The sequence below is a fragment of the Pantherophis guttatus genome, chromosome 2, assembly GCF_059756535.1.
Source record: "Pantherophis guttatus breed Tessera chromosome 2, ASM5975653v1, whole genome shotgun sequence".
NCBI lineage: Eukaryota > Metazoa > Chordata > Lepidosauria > Squamata > Colubridae > Pantherophis > Pantherophis guttatus.
Genome location: NC_142064.1, coordinates 228,467,225 through 228,482,106, shown reverse-complemented (window position 1 = coordinate 228,482,106; position 14,882 = coordinate 228,467,225). Strand labels below are relative to the sequence as shown.

Genomic DNA, 14,882 nt, shown 5'->3' with positions numbered 1-14,882 from the left:
ATGAGAGTGAGATGGGTGGTATCTATATGTAATACAAACAAACAAACAAAGTTAGTTAATTTTTGGCCACATCTCAGCATTATTTCCAAATCATCTTTGGAGTCTTTGTCCCATTTTAATCTGCTTTGATCACTCTCCATCTTGAATAGAGGAACTAGTTTTGCATAGAGCAGCGGTCCCCCAACCTTTCCCCAACCTTGGCGGCCCTGAGAGGGGGGAGAGGGTGTGATTCTATGACAGCGATAGGCGCACATGCCACTGTGCACGCCAGTGGTGGGTTACCCCCAGTTTGGACCGGTTCTATAGAATCAGTAGTAAAACCGGCGGGAGGCTCTGCCCACCAACCCCAACGTCATCAGGAAGCTTCTGTGCACGTGGCCCCATTGCGAACCGGTAGTAAAGATAAGTAGAACCCACCCCTGGTGCACGCGCACACCTGCTGCTTACAAAAATGGAGTTTCACACATGAGTGCAAGCACCCGCTCCTTGTGCAAGCAGAGGTATGCGTGCAATTGTCCACCTCTCACATGGCCCAGTTACAAATGGGCGATGGCCCACTAATGAATCATGAGCCAGGGACTGGGGATCTCTGGCATAAAGTACCATAATTTTGAAAGGATTCAATGGTATTGGAACAGGGTATTGCAGAGAAGTCAGGGCCGGATTTAGATGAAAAGAGGCCCTAGGCTATTCCACTTATGAGGCCCTTTCACCAGTGGTGGGATTCAATTTTTTTAACAACAGGTTCTGTGGGCGTGGCTTAGTTGGGGGTGTGGCTTGGCAATCATGTGACTGAGTGGGCGTGGCTAGCTGGTCACATGACTGTGTAGGCATGGGTAGCTCGTCATGTGACCGGGTGGGCATGGCTATGTGCATAGGGACTACTCAGAGGGCTGAAAAAAGTCATTTCTGACTGGGCCTCGCACTTTTGACCGGTCCTCACACTTATGACCATCCTCACATTTATGCCCGTGCAGCTTTCTTAACAACCATGTCACTCATTTCACAACTGCTTCTCTTCACCATGGTGACAAGATAGGGCAAAAACGTAAAATGTGAGGACAGTCGTAAGTTCGAGGACTGGTCAAAAGTGCGAGGACCAGTCAAAAATAACTTTTTTAGCCCTCTGAGTAGTCCATATGCATAAAAGGATACAGCAATAGAGAGGGATGAAGGAAGGGAAGGGAAATTAGAGTAGGAGTGAGGGTAAGAGAGGGAGGAAGAGAGGAGGAGAAGGAGAAAGGAAGAGGAAGTAGGGAGGAGAAGAAGAGGGGAAGGAAGAGAAAGTAAGAAGGAAAGAAAAGAGAGAGGTGGTAGGTTTGAGGAGAAAGATTGCTGTACAATAAAAAAGATGAAAGGGAAGAAAGCCAACCCCAAACAAATATAAAGATATTAAGATAAAGAATGAATTGTTAAACTTTAAAGAATAAAAGAGAACAAATATGAATAAATAACGATAATTAGAAACACACATACAAACATACAATGTATTTTCTTTGAACAGAGTATTTGGCCGGTTCACAAATTTAAACAGTGTTTAGTCATTTCAATTAAATTTACAATTTCTATATTTCCTTTTTGCCATATTTATTCCTCATCTATTTTTGTAAAAAACCAATATTACCCTTCATCCTCATCTCTAATCTTAATCAAATTCAATTTTTCCCTTCTATTCTATATTATACCCCTTCCCATTGTCATCTATTTTTATATCCATCCTCACATTGGTTAATTATGTAATATTAGTTGTTTAATATAAATTCAACATTTTAATATAAATCAATTAGTTATATAACTACCTTTTTTGTATATTAATCAATATGAACATGAATATTCCAATTATTTCCATGCAATCCAATTTCTTACAAATCAATTAATTATATTTACCAATAATAATAAACCAAATAATTTCCCCCATATATTCCTCCAAACCACAACTTAACCATTTCTGCTTTCAACACAATATACAATTAATAGTATCTCAATTATTACAATTCCCTAGTTAAATAGAGCTTTTTTTCTTTTGTGTTTTAAAATCCTGAACTCTCCTCTTTTTCCCTAAATTTCCCATTGTTTGCACGTACCTTTTTTGGTGAGGAAAAAGAAAAGAATTCTGCCTGCCTAATTTTCCAACCTTGCAGCAAGAGCAAAGCAGTTTCAGTTTTGTTTCTTTGCAAGGAAGCAGAAGAGCCCTGAGCAAAACAGCGGAGACAAATCAGCTGAGAGCCGGGAGGCCAATTAGCCTATGCTGAAGCTCCGTGGGCCAATAAAATTACAAAAAAAAACACCGAACCCTTTGTTAAATTGCTGGCTCCCCCGCCCCCAGAATCCCACCACTGTGTAGGCCCCTCTTGATCTTGAGGCCCTAGGCTGAAGCCTAGTTAGCCTATAGGAAAATCCGGCCCTGAGAGAAGTGCAACAAGAATGATCAGGAAATCAAAATCTATTAAGAGAAATGGAAGAAGCTGACTGTTTAGACCAGGGGTGTCAAACTCGTGGCCCACAGGCCAGATGCGTCACGCACCGGCCATACCAACCCCTGATTTAGCGAAGGGGGGAAAAGTTGTGATATGTCACATGACGACAATGTGAAATCGCGAGTTTGACACCCCTGGTTTAGACTTAAGATGACTGGGTTGGATATGATAGCATTCTTCAAATACTTGAAAAGGTATCACTTAGAAGAAGGTCCTGTCCTTTCCCATTCCAGAGTGTAGGGTTACAATAATAGACCTAAGATACAGGAAAGTAGATTCTGACTGGGTATTTTAAAAAAAGTCCTAAAAGTAAGAACGGTGTGAGATGGAACGAATTACCCAGAAAGCAAAAGACTCTTCTTTCTTGGAAGTGTTGAAGTGGAACACAGGTACACACCTGAATAAAATCCTTTAATTTGGATTCTGGCATTAAGCAGAAGGTTAGACTCAGTGGCCTCTTTCAACATTATGGTTCTATATGTTTATACATTATCTCCTGGACACAAAATATTTACACATTGACAATCGATCTTGTATGAACACAATTTTTTTTTTTCAAGTAACCTGGCTCTTTATTTTTTAATTTTTTTTAAAAAAAGTTTTAATTCTTCTACACATAAAAAAAAATTTATGGTTGCTTGATCTTTTTCTGGATGAAAGCTAGTGTTTGGAAGATTTTGAACTGATATAATAATGCTATACAACTTTAATGAATCTGGATCATTTAAAATAGAAGGAATGACATATAGTTTCCCTTAAAATTAATGAGCATAATTCCCATAAACTTCCATAGGAACACACTTTTTAATCAGGTTATAAAAATGCTTACATTCCCATCTCAGTCTTCAGGAGATATCTCATTTGAAAATTGTGATCCATGATTTTCCTTTCTTATAAAAGATATTATGTTTACATGATCATTCATTGTTTCAATCATTTATAGCTAACTTAACATATCTGTTACAAAGATCATGTCAGGGTAATGATAATTTAAAGCTGACCTGCCGCTGTAAGGATGAAATGAGAATGAGTCAGCAGGATTATTGTCCCTTTAAGACTGAGGATACTGTCTATATAAGGGAGGCCATTAGAGGGCATCTCTCTCTCTCTCTCTCCTCGTCGTGTTCTATCTGCATTGTAGCTCTCCGTGTATAGTTGAAGATTGATTGCTTGCCTGGTATGTGCCTACCACATGTATGTCTGTATATAGAAGTCTTGTATATAAACCACTGTTTGTAATGACAAAACCTCTGTGTTCTGTATTTTGCTCTTGGGTTGTCTCAAAATAGTAGTCACGTTGTAAACACTCCGATAGATCAAAATTCAGATTCCTGCTTCATCTTACATTCAGGACACTAGGCTTCTCAATTCTGCCCATAGATAGACTCTGCACTTTTTGTCTTTTACTTTAAAGCCTCAGAGCTGAAATACAGTGAATACTGCAGTGAATCCAAATTTTACCTTCCTAATTTCAGGAGGAGGACACATGGCTGGGATCTGGGAGGCTTCAGTATTTAGTCTGCAGTTAGAAGTGATCTCGCTCCAAGTGCACTGATGACCAAGATCTTCTCTCCCAAGACACTGAGAACAATCGGCACTTCCAATTGCACAATTATAAATCTCCACTGAAAAAAACAGACAGCGTATGCTAAAACTGAAACATGCACAATCTCTCCCCCTTTCCAGCAACATAACATTTAAAATCCAACAGAAGAATATGAGTTTGCACAGGAGTTTTCTGCTGTAATCCTAAAGCTTTCCCAGTAATTCTTGGCACTTCTCCCTTCTACGACATAATTTAGTACTTAAGCATTCCCTTTGTCACACTGTGCTACATTTTTTAAATTCTAGACCAGTGCATGAGAATCAACTCTGCACTACAGCATCCAGTTAGAAAAAAAAAAGTATTTTTTCAATAGCAAACATTATTTAAAATGCTCAGTGTGATGTGAACATTTCACTAACTTGCCATCAAAAGGAAAACTGAGCCATATAATGGTGACACAAGAACAGGTGTTAGTCCTTATTACAAAACTGAATATCGACAAGTCACCAGGCCCAGATGGTATCTATCCAAGGGTTATTAAGGATCTTAAAACTGGGACTGTGGACCTCCTAACTGAAATATGTAACCTGTTTCTACTTTTGGCCTCTGTAGTTGGGAACTGGAAGTTGGCCAATGTAACTCCAATTTTTAAGAATGGCTCCTGGGGAAATCCAGGAATTTCTAGGCCTGTCAGTTTGACATCTGTCCTGGGGAGGAAAGTGGAAACAGCTATTAAAAATTATACTACCAAACATCTGGAGACACAACCGATGTTCAAGGATACCCAACATGGTTTCACTAAGCATGATCCTGTCTAACTTACTAGAGTTTATTAAAGCTGTTAATAAGCATGTGGATAGCAATAGCAATAGCACTTAGACTTATATACCGCTTAATAGTGCTTTTACAGCCCTCTCTAAGCGGTTTACAGAGTCAGCATATTGCCCCCAATAGTATGGACCCTCATTTTACTGACCATCGGAAGGATGGAAGGCTGAGTCAACCTTGATCTGGTGAGATTTGAACTGCCGAACTGCAGCTAGCAGTCAGCTGATGTAGCCTGCGGTGCTGCACTCTAACCAGTGCGCCACCTCCGCTCTATAAGGCGAGTCAGTAGATATCAATTACACAGATTTTTGAAGAAGCCTTTAATAAAGTCCCGCATCAAAGATTTTTCATTAAGTCTTCTTGGTGAAAATTCAAGATCCTGTTCATCACCTATAAAGACATCTATGGCATAGGGCCAGGCTACTTGCTGTGGACAGCCTTTCTCCTATTATTTATTTTTTGTTGTACTTGATCTTAATAAATAGGGTAAGCTCCAGGTCTCTTCCTTCAAAAAAATGTAATTTTGCTGGAATCATGTCGTCTCAGTAGCAGCATCTACTCTGTGGAAAAGCATTCCTTGGTGTTTTGGATGGCCCCAAAGCTGTTAGCTTTTCACAGGCAATGAACACCTGGCTGTTTCCTTATTCTCCAAATGGATTTCTGTTCATTAGGGAAGTACAGTAGGCATCCAAATGGTAGGTACCATTCAATGTAAGCAAATGTAAAGAGATGCACCTTGGTGGTAAAAATCCTAGCTACTCATACAAAGTAATGGTATCAAAGCTAGCAGTGATTGTTGAGGAAAAAATTGCTCAAGGTATAATGGTAAACAGTTTATTGAAGGTGGGCGAGGTTATTTCTTATGTTCCAAGGCTGTCAAGTTTGATTCTTTTTGTTTGTTCTGCCCTCAAATTGTTATGTGATCCTCACAATTCTTTATTATTAAAGAAGTGCCTTGGTTTTTCTTCATATTGGGTAATTTTGTTTGGCTATGGATTCTTTTTACTTTTTAAATTGGTTGTTAGTTACCCAGAGTTATATTTAAGATGGGCAGTCATATACATTTTCTAAATAAATAAATAAATTGTATAAATAAAAAAATAGTTCAGTGGTTTACAAACCATCTTAAACCAATAATAATCAATAACTTTCAACTATGGGGTAAACACATTAAAGGATACATTTTTTTAAAAAAAAATCTGTATGTATCATTCAAAAATAATTTATCCCTGAAATAAGAGACTCTCATTAACCAACAGTCTGTACTAATACTTGGTGAAATATGGTACAGAATTGGACTTCCAACTAAACTATAGACTAGAAAAAGAATTCTGAAACAAAGCAACATTTCATCAAGGCCACTCAATAACAAATAGGTAAACTGTAGACTGCTTGTAGACATTCCCAATATCTTCAGAATTTTGTAATTAAAACCCGCATATACATTTTTTATTTACGTATTATAGTTAATAGTTATTTAAAGATCTATGATCCACAAATACAATTGTTATCTGAATTCTGCCACTATTCAGAGAGAACATTTGTTGTGGATATTGCAAAGCTCAGCTAGATAAACGATACCTTCATACATTACCAAGGTGGTATCGAAGCTTCAATCAATTTGAAATAAAAAATAAAAACATCCCCAAAGTAAAACGTAAATCAGCCTTAAACTATTGGATACCACATATCTTGTACTATAATAATAAATTCCATTCCATTCCAAAATACATTTGTCCATATGTCTTATTGATATAAACTTAACAATATGCAGATATCCTGAAACTGACTGAGAAAATACATTCTAAATACAATGGCAAGTGTTATTTTTACCAATATGCATAGTTTGCTAGCAACTATATGAAACCCACTTAAGACTTGTGAACAAGAAAGAACCAAGATAATCTGCATACAGATATGAATTCTGTATATTGAAATACTGCATTTTTTTGGCTTTACGAATTCTAACCTACTTCAGGAGACTATAAAATGAAAAGACCAATTAGTGAAAAACATGTAAGCCTTTTATAGATGAAATACTCAAATTAGAAAGTGATGAAAGGCAAATCAAATTTATGTCAAACCTGTCATCATCTGCGGACTGTCAATAAATTTTTCAGGTCTTCCTTTCAACTGAAGATTTACCAGAAATAAGTGTCTTTTCTCGAAGGTATGAAGCTGCATAAAAACAGAGAAGAGGGTTGTCTCATTTACTGAACCAGCAGACCAAAACATGTAAATTACGTTTTTACTGTGAAAGCATTTCTGTATTACAAGGTACACAAATTCAACGGAAGAAACCAGGAGAATGGGCTAAACAAATACCATACAGAGAATCCTCGATTTACGGCCCTTTGCTTAATGACTATTGGAAGTTATGAGAGACTCAAGAAAAAATATTTACAACCTGTCCTTGAAATCATGACCTCTGCACTATCCCCATGGCCACATGATTGCATTTCAGGCACTTGGCAACCTGTTTGCACTTATAACTGGTGGCCAAGTGCCCCATCATCATGTGATCGCCATTTGCAATCTTCTCTGCCAGCTTCCCCAGAAAGTTAATGTGGAAGCCACAGGGAAAGTTATAAAATGCTGCTGCAGCAAAAGAATTTCCCGTTCCCTCCATGCGGGTGGGGGACTCTTACAGAGTGGCTGGAGAAACTAAGATTTTTGGGTAGCAAGTTACTCCCTACTGTTCTCTTTGAGTGGTCAGTTCTACTTGATGGGTGGAGAAGAGATCAAACTCTCAGGCACTCTATTTCTTGCTGCCATTGAGCTTTGTCCTTTTTCTTTTACTTTTTCTATGTGGATCATTGGGAGAATATAATCAATTTATAAGTAATACCGGTTATGAGCTGGGCAGGAGATGCAGTAGAGATGTATTTAGAGAACCCTATGTCTAGAGGGTGCTACCTCACCATTTTCTCTTAGTTCGTAGACTACTACGATATATTCTACATGCAGAGTGCCTATGAAGATAGAATAGAATAGAATTTTTTTATTGGCCAAGTGTGATTGGACACACAAGGAATTTGTCTTGATGCATATGATCTCAGTGTACATAAAAGAAAAGATATGTTCATTCATAAGATCATTCAAAACCTTCAGCTGCAGCCCAGGTAGCATACTGAAATTCACTTATATAACACCACTATAATGGGAATTACTCTAATTGCCAATTAATTTCTGACTGCAACCTAAGATGCTGGACATCACTTTGGAAAGCTTGTATTGCACTGGAGCTGGACACCTCTGAGACCACTTTCTCTGAGCTGAAGCTGTATGTCTGGTGAGACCATAGAGAGAAGTCTTGATGTAGGTTCTACCACCAAAGGAATGAAGGGATCCCACAGTTGAGTTGGAAGAAACTACCTATGGACCACTCTTTTTCTATTGTGTTTCTGGTCCGTGGTAAAAACACTCAGGGGTGAAGAAATAAAATGTCACCAATTGAATGATGGTGCATCAGATTTGCTCTAATTTTTGTTATAAGCTGGTTTTTCTGTTAATTTTAATCATTCTTGAATCAGCATGTTGTAAGCCTCTTTGGAAATGTATGGCGTATAAACTGAAGTAAGTATGTAAATAAGGTATTTACATACATCAAGATAAATTGAAGTTCCTATTAGAAAGAACAGCTTGGAACAGAACATATACAGTTCATTGAGCTAGACTAGACTGAAATTTTAGGTGGAAAGTGTGACTTGATAAAATGGTAGCACATGGTCTGTAACATGCTACTATGGTATTTATAAGCAGAAAACTCTAAAAATATTAAAATAATCAGTCATGAACTCACCAACACATTAGTACACCGAACAGCAGATGCATTTAGCCACTGAGCCTCAAATATCCTATCACTTTCAGTTTCAAAGTGACACTCCAAAGGCATTTCCTAAACAGTAAAAATGTAAGGAGTGAAATGTAGAGTAAATAATATTTTACATACTTTCTAACAGAAAAGGGATGATTTTTAGGTATTTATTTTCTTATGCATTGATAAATCAATGAGCCAAGTTCTGAACTCAATTATTCAATATCATTTATTATAACAGTAATACTAGTAATGATTATGCAGCTTAATTCCAACAAGCTTGTTGAAATGACTAAATATTTTACATATTTTAAATTAAAATATATTAAATTTCCCATAGCTCAGAGATGGAACATCCAAATATAAGAACAGAAGAAATACATCTTTGAATAAATAAGATAATATCCTATCTATTAAATGTTCTCATAATTACAAAATATTCCTGCCTCTGGTGTTAAAAGGTGATGCCAGTAAAATTAGACAAAAATAGACACACAAACCAGCAATCCAATTTACTGTATATCTGTAAATAGTTTCCTAGGAAGGCAAGACATAACATGTATTTCAATTATTGAAAGTTTCGCTATCATCTCTTAAATTTTCAGCTTTAAATCCAGTAGTTAGATATTTGTAAATTCCTTCTGTTTGTACTGAATCTAACATATACAGTATATCACACCTCTTTTCCTACATACTGATAACCAAATGATCTTTTCAAAAGTGCATAAATAGCACTGTATTTTTTACTCCTACTTAGCAATCACTGCAAAGAATAAGAGCAATACATGAGTATTAGAAGAGATAACGAGGGAAGGAAGAATATTCAGTCAGATTATTAGAAACTTCACTTTGATGTGATCTCAATTAAAAATTGCCCCAATGTAACATGAGACAGCATTTAGATAGGCAAAAAGGGGGAATCTTCTCCTTAATTAATTGAAAGACATAGGATCAGAGGTGGGTTTCAGCAGGTTCTGACCAATTCTGGAGAACCGGTAGTGGAAATTTTGAGTAGTTTGGACAACCGGTAGTAAAAATTCTGATTGGCCCCACCCTCATCTATTCTCTGCCTCCCAAGTCCCAGCTGATCGGGGGAAACAACCTTCCCCTGGAGTGGTGAGGGAATGGAGATTTTACAGTATCCTTCCCCTGGAGTGGGGTGGGAATGAAGATTTTACAGTATCCTTCCCCTGCCATGCTCAACAAGCCACACCCACCAGGCTATGCCACGCCCATCAAGCCACACCCATAGAACCGGTAGTAAAAAAAATTGAAACCCACCACTGCATAGGATGATAACTTTAAATTTTTGGATCTTGGTTTAATTTCTAGGATAGATTTTACTAGTTTCTGCTTTTAACGAGCTGCATTTCCCTTTTTTCAGTCATGAGGATATCCAAAAATCAGTATGGCAAACTTCTCTTGTGAGAATTGTATGCCTGCAAAATTCACTGAATAATATATCAGGAAAAAAGATTCTTCACATTTAGAAGTACATTTTCCCCTCAAACGAACCTTTTGCAATATTATGAATGCATGTATAGTATGACTATCATTGAATTACATATAAAAAATTCCAAGGAAATGCTTTTTATGGAGCATATTCTTTCTTTCCTACTTAGCCCCCTCAGTCACTCGTCGGTCTTCTGTTAAGACCCTCAGAATAACTATGTCATTATCGCTAAGGGAAAAACATGTCATGTATTAACTTAATAAACTCAATTATTTGACTTCAGGTGCAAACATAGGATCTACCTTCTCTTTCTTTTTACAAAGTCTATTTATTTTATTACCTTTATAAAAGCAGCATTTCTCAAAGTGATTGTAATGTCCTGAAAAGTCCCTGTGGATACTGGTGCAAGAGAAACAGGCACAATCTGTGGACAATCAGTACTGTTCTGTATTTCAGGAAACAAGTGAAAGAATTGAAGGTCAGTGTGGAAAAAATTCAACCTTCTTAACATTGAGATAGCAGAACCAAGGTACAGAAGTGGGTGTTGTCACATAAAGTTATTCTTATAACTTAGAGCACTCCCACATTGACAATTCTTTACATAATAGAAATAGTTTAATTTTAGTATAAAATAAGTTCCACTAGAATCTATGATCTTACTCCTAGAAAGTATACAAAATCATTGCCTGCATTATATTAATGTTACCCAAATTTTCAACTTTAAAAGTACCCTGGGAAATAGTGTAAATTGTGAACTTAATGGACAGATGCCAAGTGAATGTTTGATAAGAAATGACACCTTTGCTTGCACAGTCTCAGCACATATTAGTGTGAAAGCAAAAGAAACTTCACCAACATTCTCCCTAAGGTGTGAAACTTGATTGGCTTGTGCTATTTCTTTTTTTCTTCATTATATAGCCATAGATGAACACTCAGCTTCCTGACTTCAGGCAACTCTGTTATCAATCTGGGATTTTTCACAGTGAAATTAATTTGTTCACAAATTAAATGGAAAACCATATGCTCTCCTCAGCTGTCAATATGAAGTAGCTACTATACCCAGTGTTTCATCAGAAGAAAATAATCGAATGATGCTAACAAAGATATGGTGTGTTTTGTATAGAATCAGAAAGTTCCTGCTAGAGTCTTCACAGGTTTTTCCAGGTTCATACTGAAATCCTCCTTGAATTGGCGTGCAGCTCAGGTGAAGGTGTTTTTGGAGGTCCATCACCATACTCCACAGAAGCAAGACCTATATGTCAACTATAACATTATCAGAATACAGTGTGATTGCTTGTATCCAGAGTAGATTGCTGCAGGAAACTCTACACTAGTCTTCCTCTTCAGGAATGCTTCAGACATTTGAATTGGAGAAGAACAGCTCAGATTAGATATTGGAAGGTGTGATACGCTAAGGCAGTGATGGCTAACCTTTTCCGGACCGAGTGCCCAAAATGTGTGTGCATGTGTGCCTGAACCCCCCAAATGCAATGCATGCACCACCACACATGCATCCCCATGCATGCACGTTCCCCCTTGCATGCGTTCCATGCATGGACCCTGTGCATGTGTGCATGCCCCACACATGTGCCCTGTGCATGCGCCCTGTGCGTGCATGAGGGGCCTCCTGAATGCACCCCACCCCACCACATGTACATGCGAGCCATCCCACAAATGCCTCGCTCCCACATATGTGCGGCAGAGACCCGAAAACCAGCTGGCCGGGGGGAGGCACGTGCACATGCACAGTGAACTTGAATTGGGGTGACAGCTCACATGCCCACAGAGTGGGTGCTGCGTGCCACCTCTAGCCGTGTCATAGGTTCACCATCAGGGTGCTAAGGCGACAAGATACCAGTGTCTGCATCCAATGCACTAGCTACTCATTTGCTGCTATGTCTGATTCAAATGACTGGCTTTGTTTTCTAAAATCAGGTTTAAGATGGTCTTTGGCCACAGTTTGTCAAACGTATTGCAAAGTTTCCTACTATTTTGAGATATATGTTATTATGCATATAGAAAAGCCCTAAAACAGAATCAGTCTGTATCAGATATATTCAAATATCCATTAGGAAGAAACATTAGAGGAGACCCCAATATTATTGAATTTCCTGTTTTGGGAAATATTTTACAGAGCACATGAATTTTTTTTTTCCTTTTGGTTGGTCTTCAATGATAAAAAGAGTTACGTCTCAGATGTTTTATTCTGCACTGAAGTTCTTTATACTTTTCATATTATAAAAAGATGACTCAAAGATTATTGTACTCTTAACTTATTACGGTGGTTTTGTTTGGTAGCTAATTTTTTAAAAATAGAAGTTGATATGGATTTAATTGCTTTAGTATTTTTAGTATGTCTTGAGAAAAGAAATTCAACTTAAAGATTTATATATTAAGCAAATACACCAATGAGACAAATAAAGAGGAAGATATAAACCAATTTGATCAGGAGCTTATTCTAGCCATTACATCAGGGGTGTCAAACTCAAGGCCTGGGGGCCTGATCCGGCTGTGGGGTCTTTGATCTGGCCTGCGCGGCCGCCCTGGAAATAGTGAAGGACTGGCCTGCAATGCCTCTCCAATGAAAATGGAGCTCAGGAGGGCCACATGAGGGTCCTCCCAAGCTCCATTTTCACTAGCAGAGGTCTGCAGAAGGCAGTTGCAGCCAAAAATGGATCTCAGGAGCCCGTTTTCTCTGGCAGAGCAGTCGGGCTGCCACAGGCATCCCCGACACGAGTGATATCAAGCTGACCATGTCCACCCTGGCCACACCCACTCTGCCACCCCCCCCGCAAGGTCACACAACCCTGATGCGGCCCTCAATGAAGTCAAGTTTGACACCCTTGCATTACATCATTTCCCTTATGCAGAAATTACATTACCATCAAAAGTCTTGGTGAATCCACCGTAGGATGGACTACTTGGCATACATGAGCACCAGATGAGATGGGTGGCAAATAATTTCATTCAATAAATAAATAAAATATGGAATACCAAATGATATTTCAGGGATCAAAAAATTAAATACAAATTAAAAACACTGAAATTGCTGACATATTCAGACCTGCTGAGTTTTGGCGGTACAGCATGTGTGTATGCACACAGACATATATGAACCCAGAGCACTTGCAGCCTCCGTTCAAATGACCACTAAATTCAAAACCATTAGATAATTACTTATTATTTTCTATATAATTTCAGTTAGAAAACAATGCTAAACTTAGAAGCATTCCAAAAACATTTTATAATGGGCCAACATATTTCAAATTTAACAATAAATAATTCAGTAAAATCCCTCTTAAAAACTTGATGCGAAAATGAGTAAGCAGATAATACAGGAGATTGTAAGAAAATGGGATAAAAGGCACAAGACCATCAATTTCTTTAAAATTTTGAGCAAACCGATTTATCTTAAACCAATGATAAAACCTAAAAAGAGAGGGGGTGCTTGTATGAAGAATAATTTCTTTTATGTGGTTGTATAGCAAATTATTGTGGCATCCTTGAGGTGACAGACAGGAAAAGCACATTCTCTGTCAGATATCCCACTACTAAAACTTAATATGGGCTTTGTATGCCTTTATAGGTATCTTCAGAGCAGGTATTATATGCTCCAATTGCCCTTTTCAATGACGTAACACAATGCAACATCCTGTAGTAACCCACCACTGAGTACACTGCAATAATCTAATGTAGATGTTCCAAATATAAAGAACACATAGCCAAGTTAATCCTATCTAGGAACAGCATAGCTAATAAACCAGGTATAGCTGAAAAAAGCCACTCCTTGCTCAGATATGGGTCTCTATATTCTGATAAATTTTTTACTTGTGGTGGTGGGGGAATGGAACAGATTTGAATACTCTTGATTTCAAATCAATTTTCTCCCTCTGCTCCCTAAGAAGTATATCATTCCTAAGTCAGTGGAGTGGTGGTATAAATAGCATTTTCAATTTTATTTATTTATGAAATGTATATGCCACCCATCTCCCCATATAAAGGGACACTGTGTTATTTCTCTTATTTCTGTGTAACATCATTTAAATATTCAGACTTTCAGGCAGAAAATGAAAGGTAATTCCATGATGTAAAAATCTCTCTCACCATTCTTCCTCCAAATATACAATATAATTTAAATAAGTATAAGTAAATGGATCAGACATAGGTGTTATGATAAAGACGCACTTCATTACTTGGATTATTTTAGTACTTTCAGGGGACTGCAAGTAAAGAAGTAAATTAACTGAGAGACATGGCAGCATTCTGACCCATAAGCCTCCTCAATTTGAACAAAAGCAAATCCAGAAGGGAAGGGAATGTCTGCATACTTGATGTAAAAGCAGCCACTTCAGTTGCTAGAAAAAGAAACACTACAGAACCATTTAGCTATCTACTATTCCATCTCCTGCCTTGTGAAAATTTAGTGTGTCTTTCATTTGCGGGTGACAAAGGGAAAAAAATTGAATGTTCAAAAAAAATTCCCTTTTTTGTAAATGTTCAGTCTGGCTAATTCCATTATCATCATTCTTCCATTTCCCAGTGACACTATAGATCTTTGTTTACAAGAGGAAATGTCAAGTGCTTTAGCTGAAAAATAGATAAGACATCAAACCACAAAAAACCATTACCCAAAAATATCACTGAAAAGGGGGAAAAATGAAGCCCTGCTTTTAAAAACTTCTCTGAATTGCTTAGTTCCCGATTCATTTAAAATGCTATTAGTCTTTCCTGCAAATTAATGGTTGCTGTCCTACATCAAGA

The 14,882-nt window shown here is 37.7% G+C and overlaps 1 protein-coding gene across 1 annotated transcript in view; it reads right to left on the bottom strand.

Annotated features, from left to right (window-relative positions):
- The window catches only part of PLXND1 (plexin D1), a 179,103-nt gene that overhangs the window by 88,133 nt on the left and 76,088 nt on the right, over positions 1 to 14,882 (bottom strand). Inside the window, exons 9-12 of the mRNA XM_034431590.3 lie at positions 10,462 to 10,566; positions 8,654 to 8,749; positions 6,936 to 7,029; positions 3,939 to 4,102 (exon numbers count right to left, since the gene is read on the bottom strand). Coding sequence (XP_034287481.2) covers positions 3,939 to 4,102; positions 6,936 to 7,029; positions 8,654 to 8,749; positions 10,462 to 10,566 — 459 coding nt within the window. The remainder of the gene's footprint in view (positions 1 to 3,938; positions 4,103 to 6,935; positions 7,030 to 8,653; positions 8,750 to 10,461; positions 10,567 to 14,882) is intronic.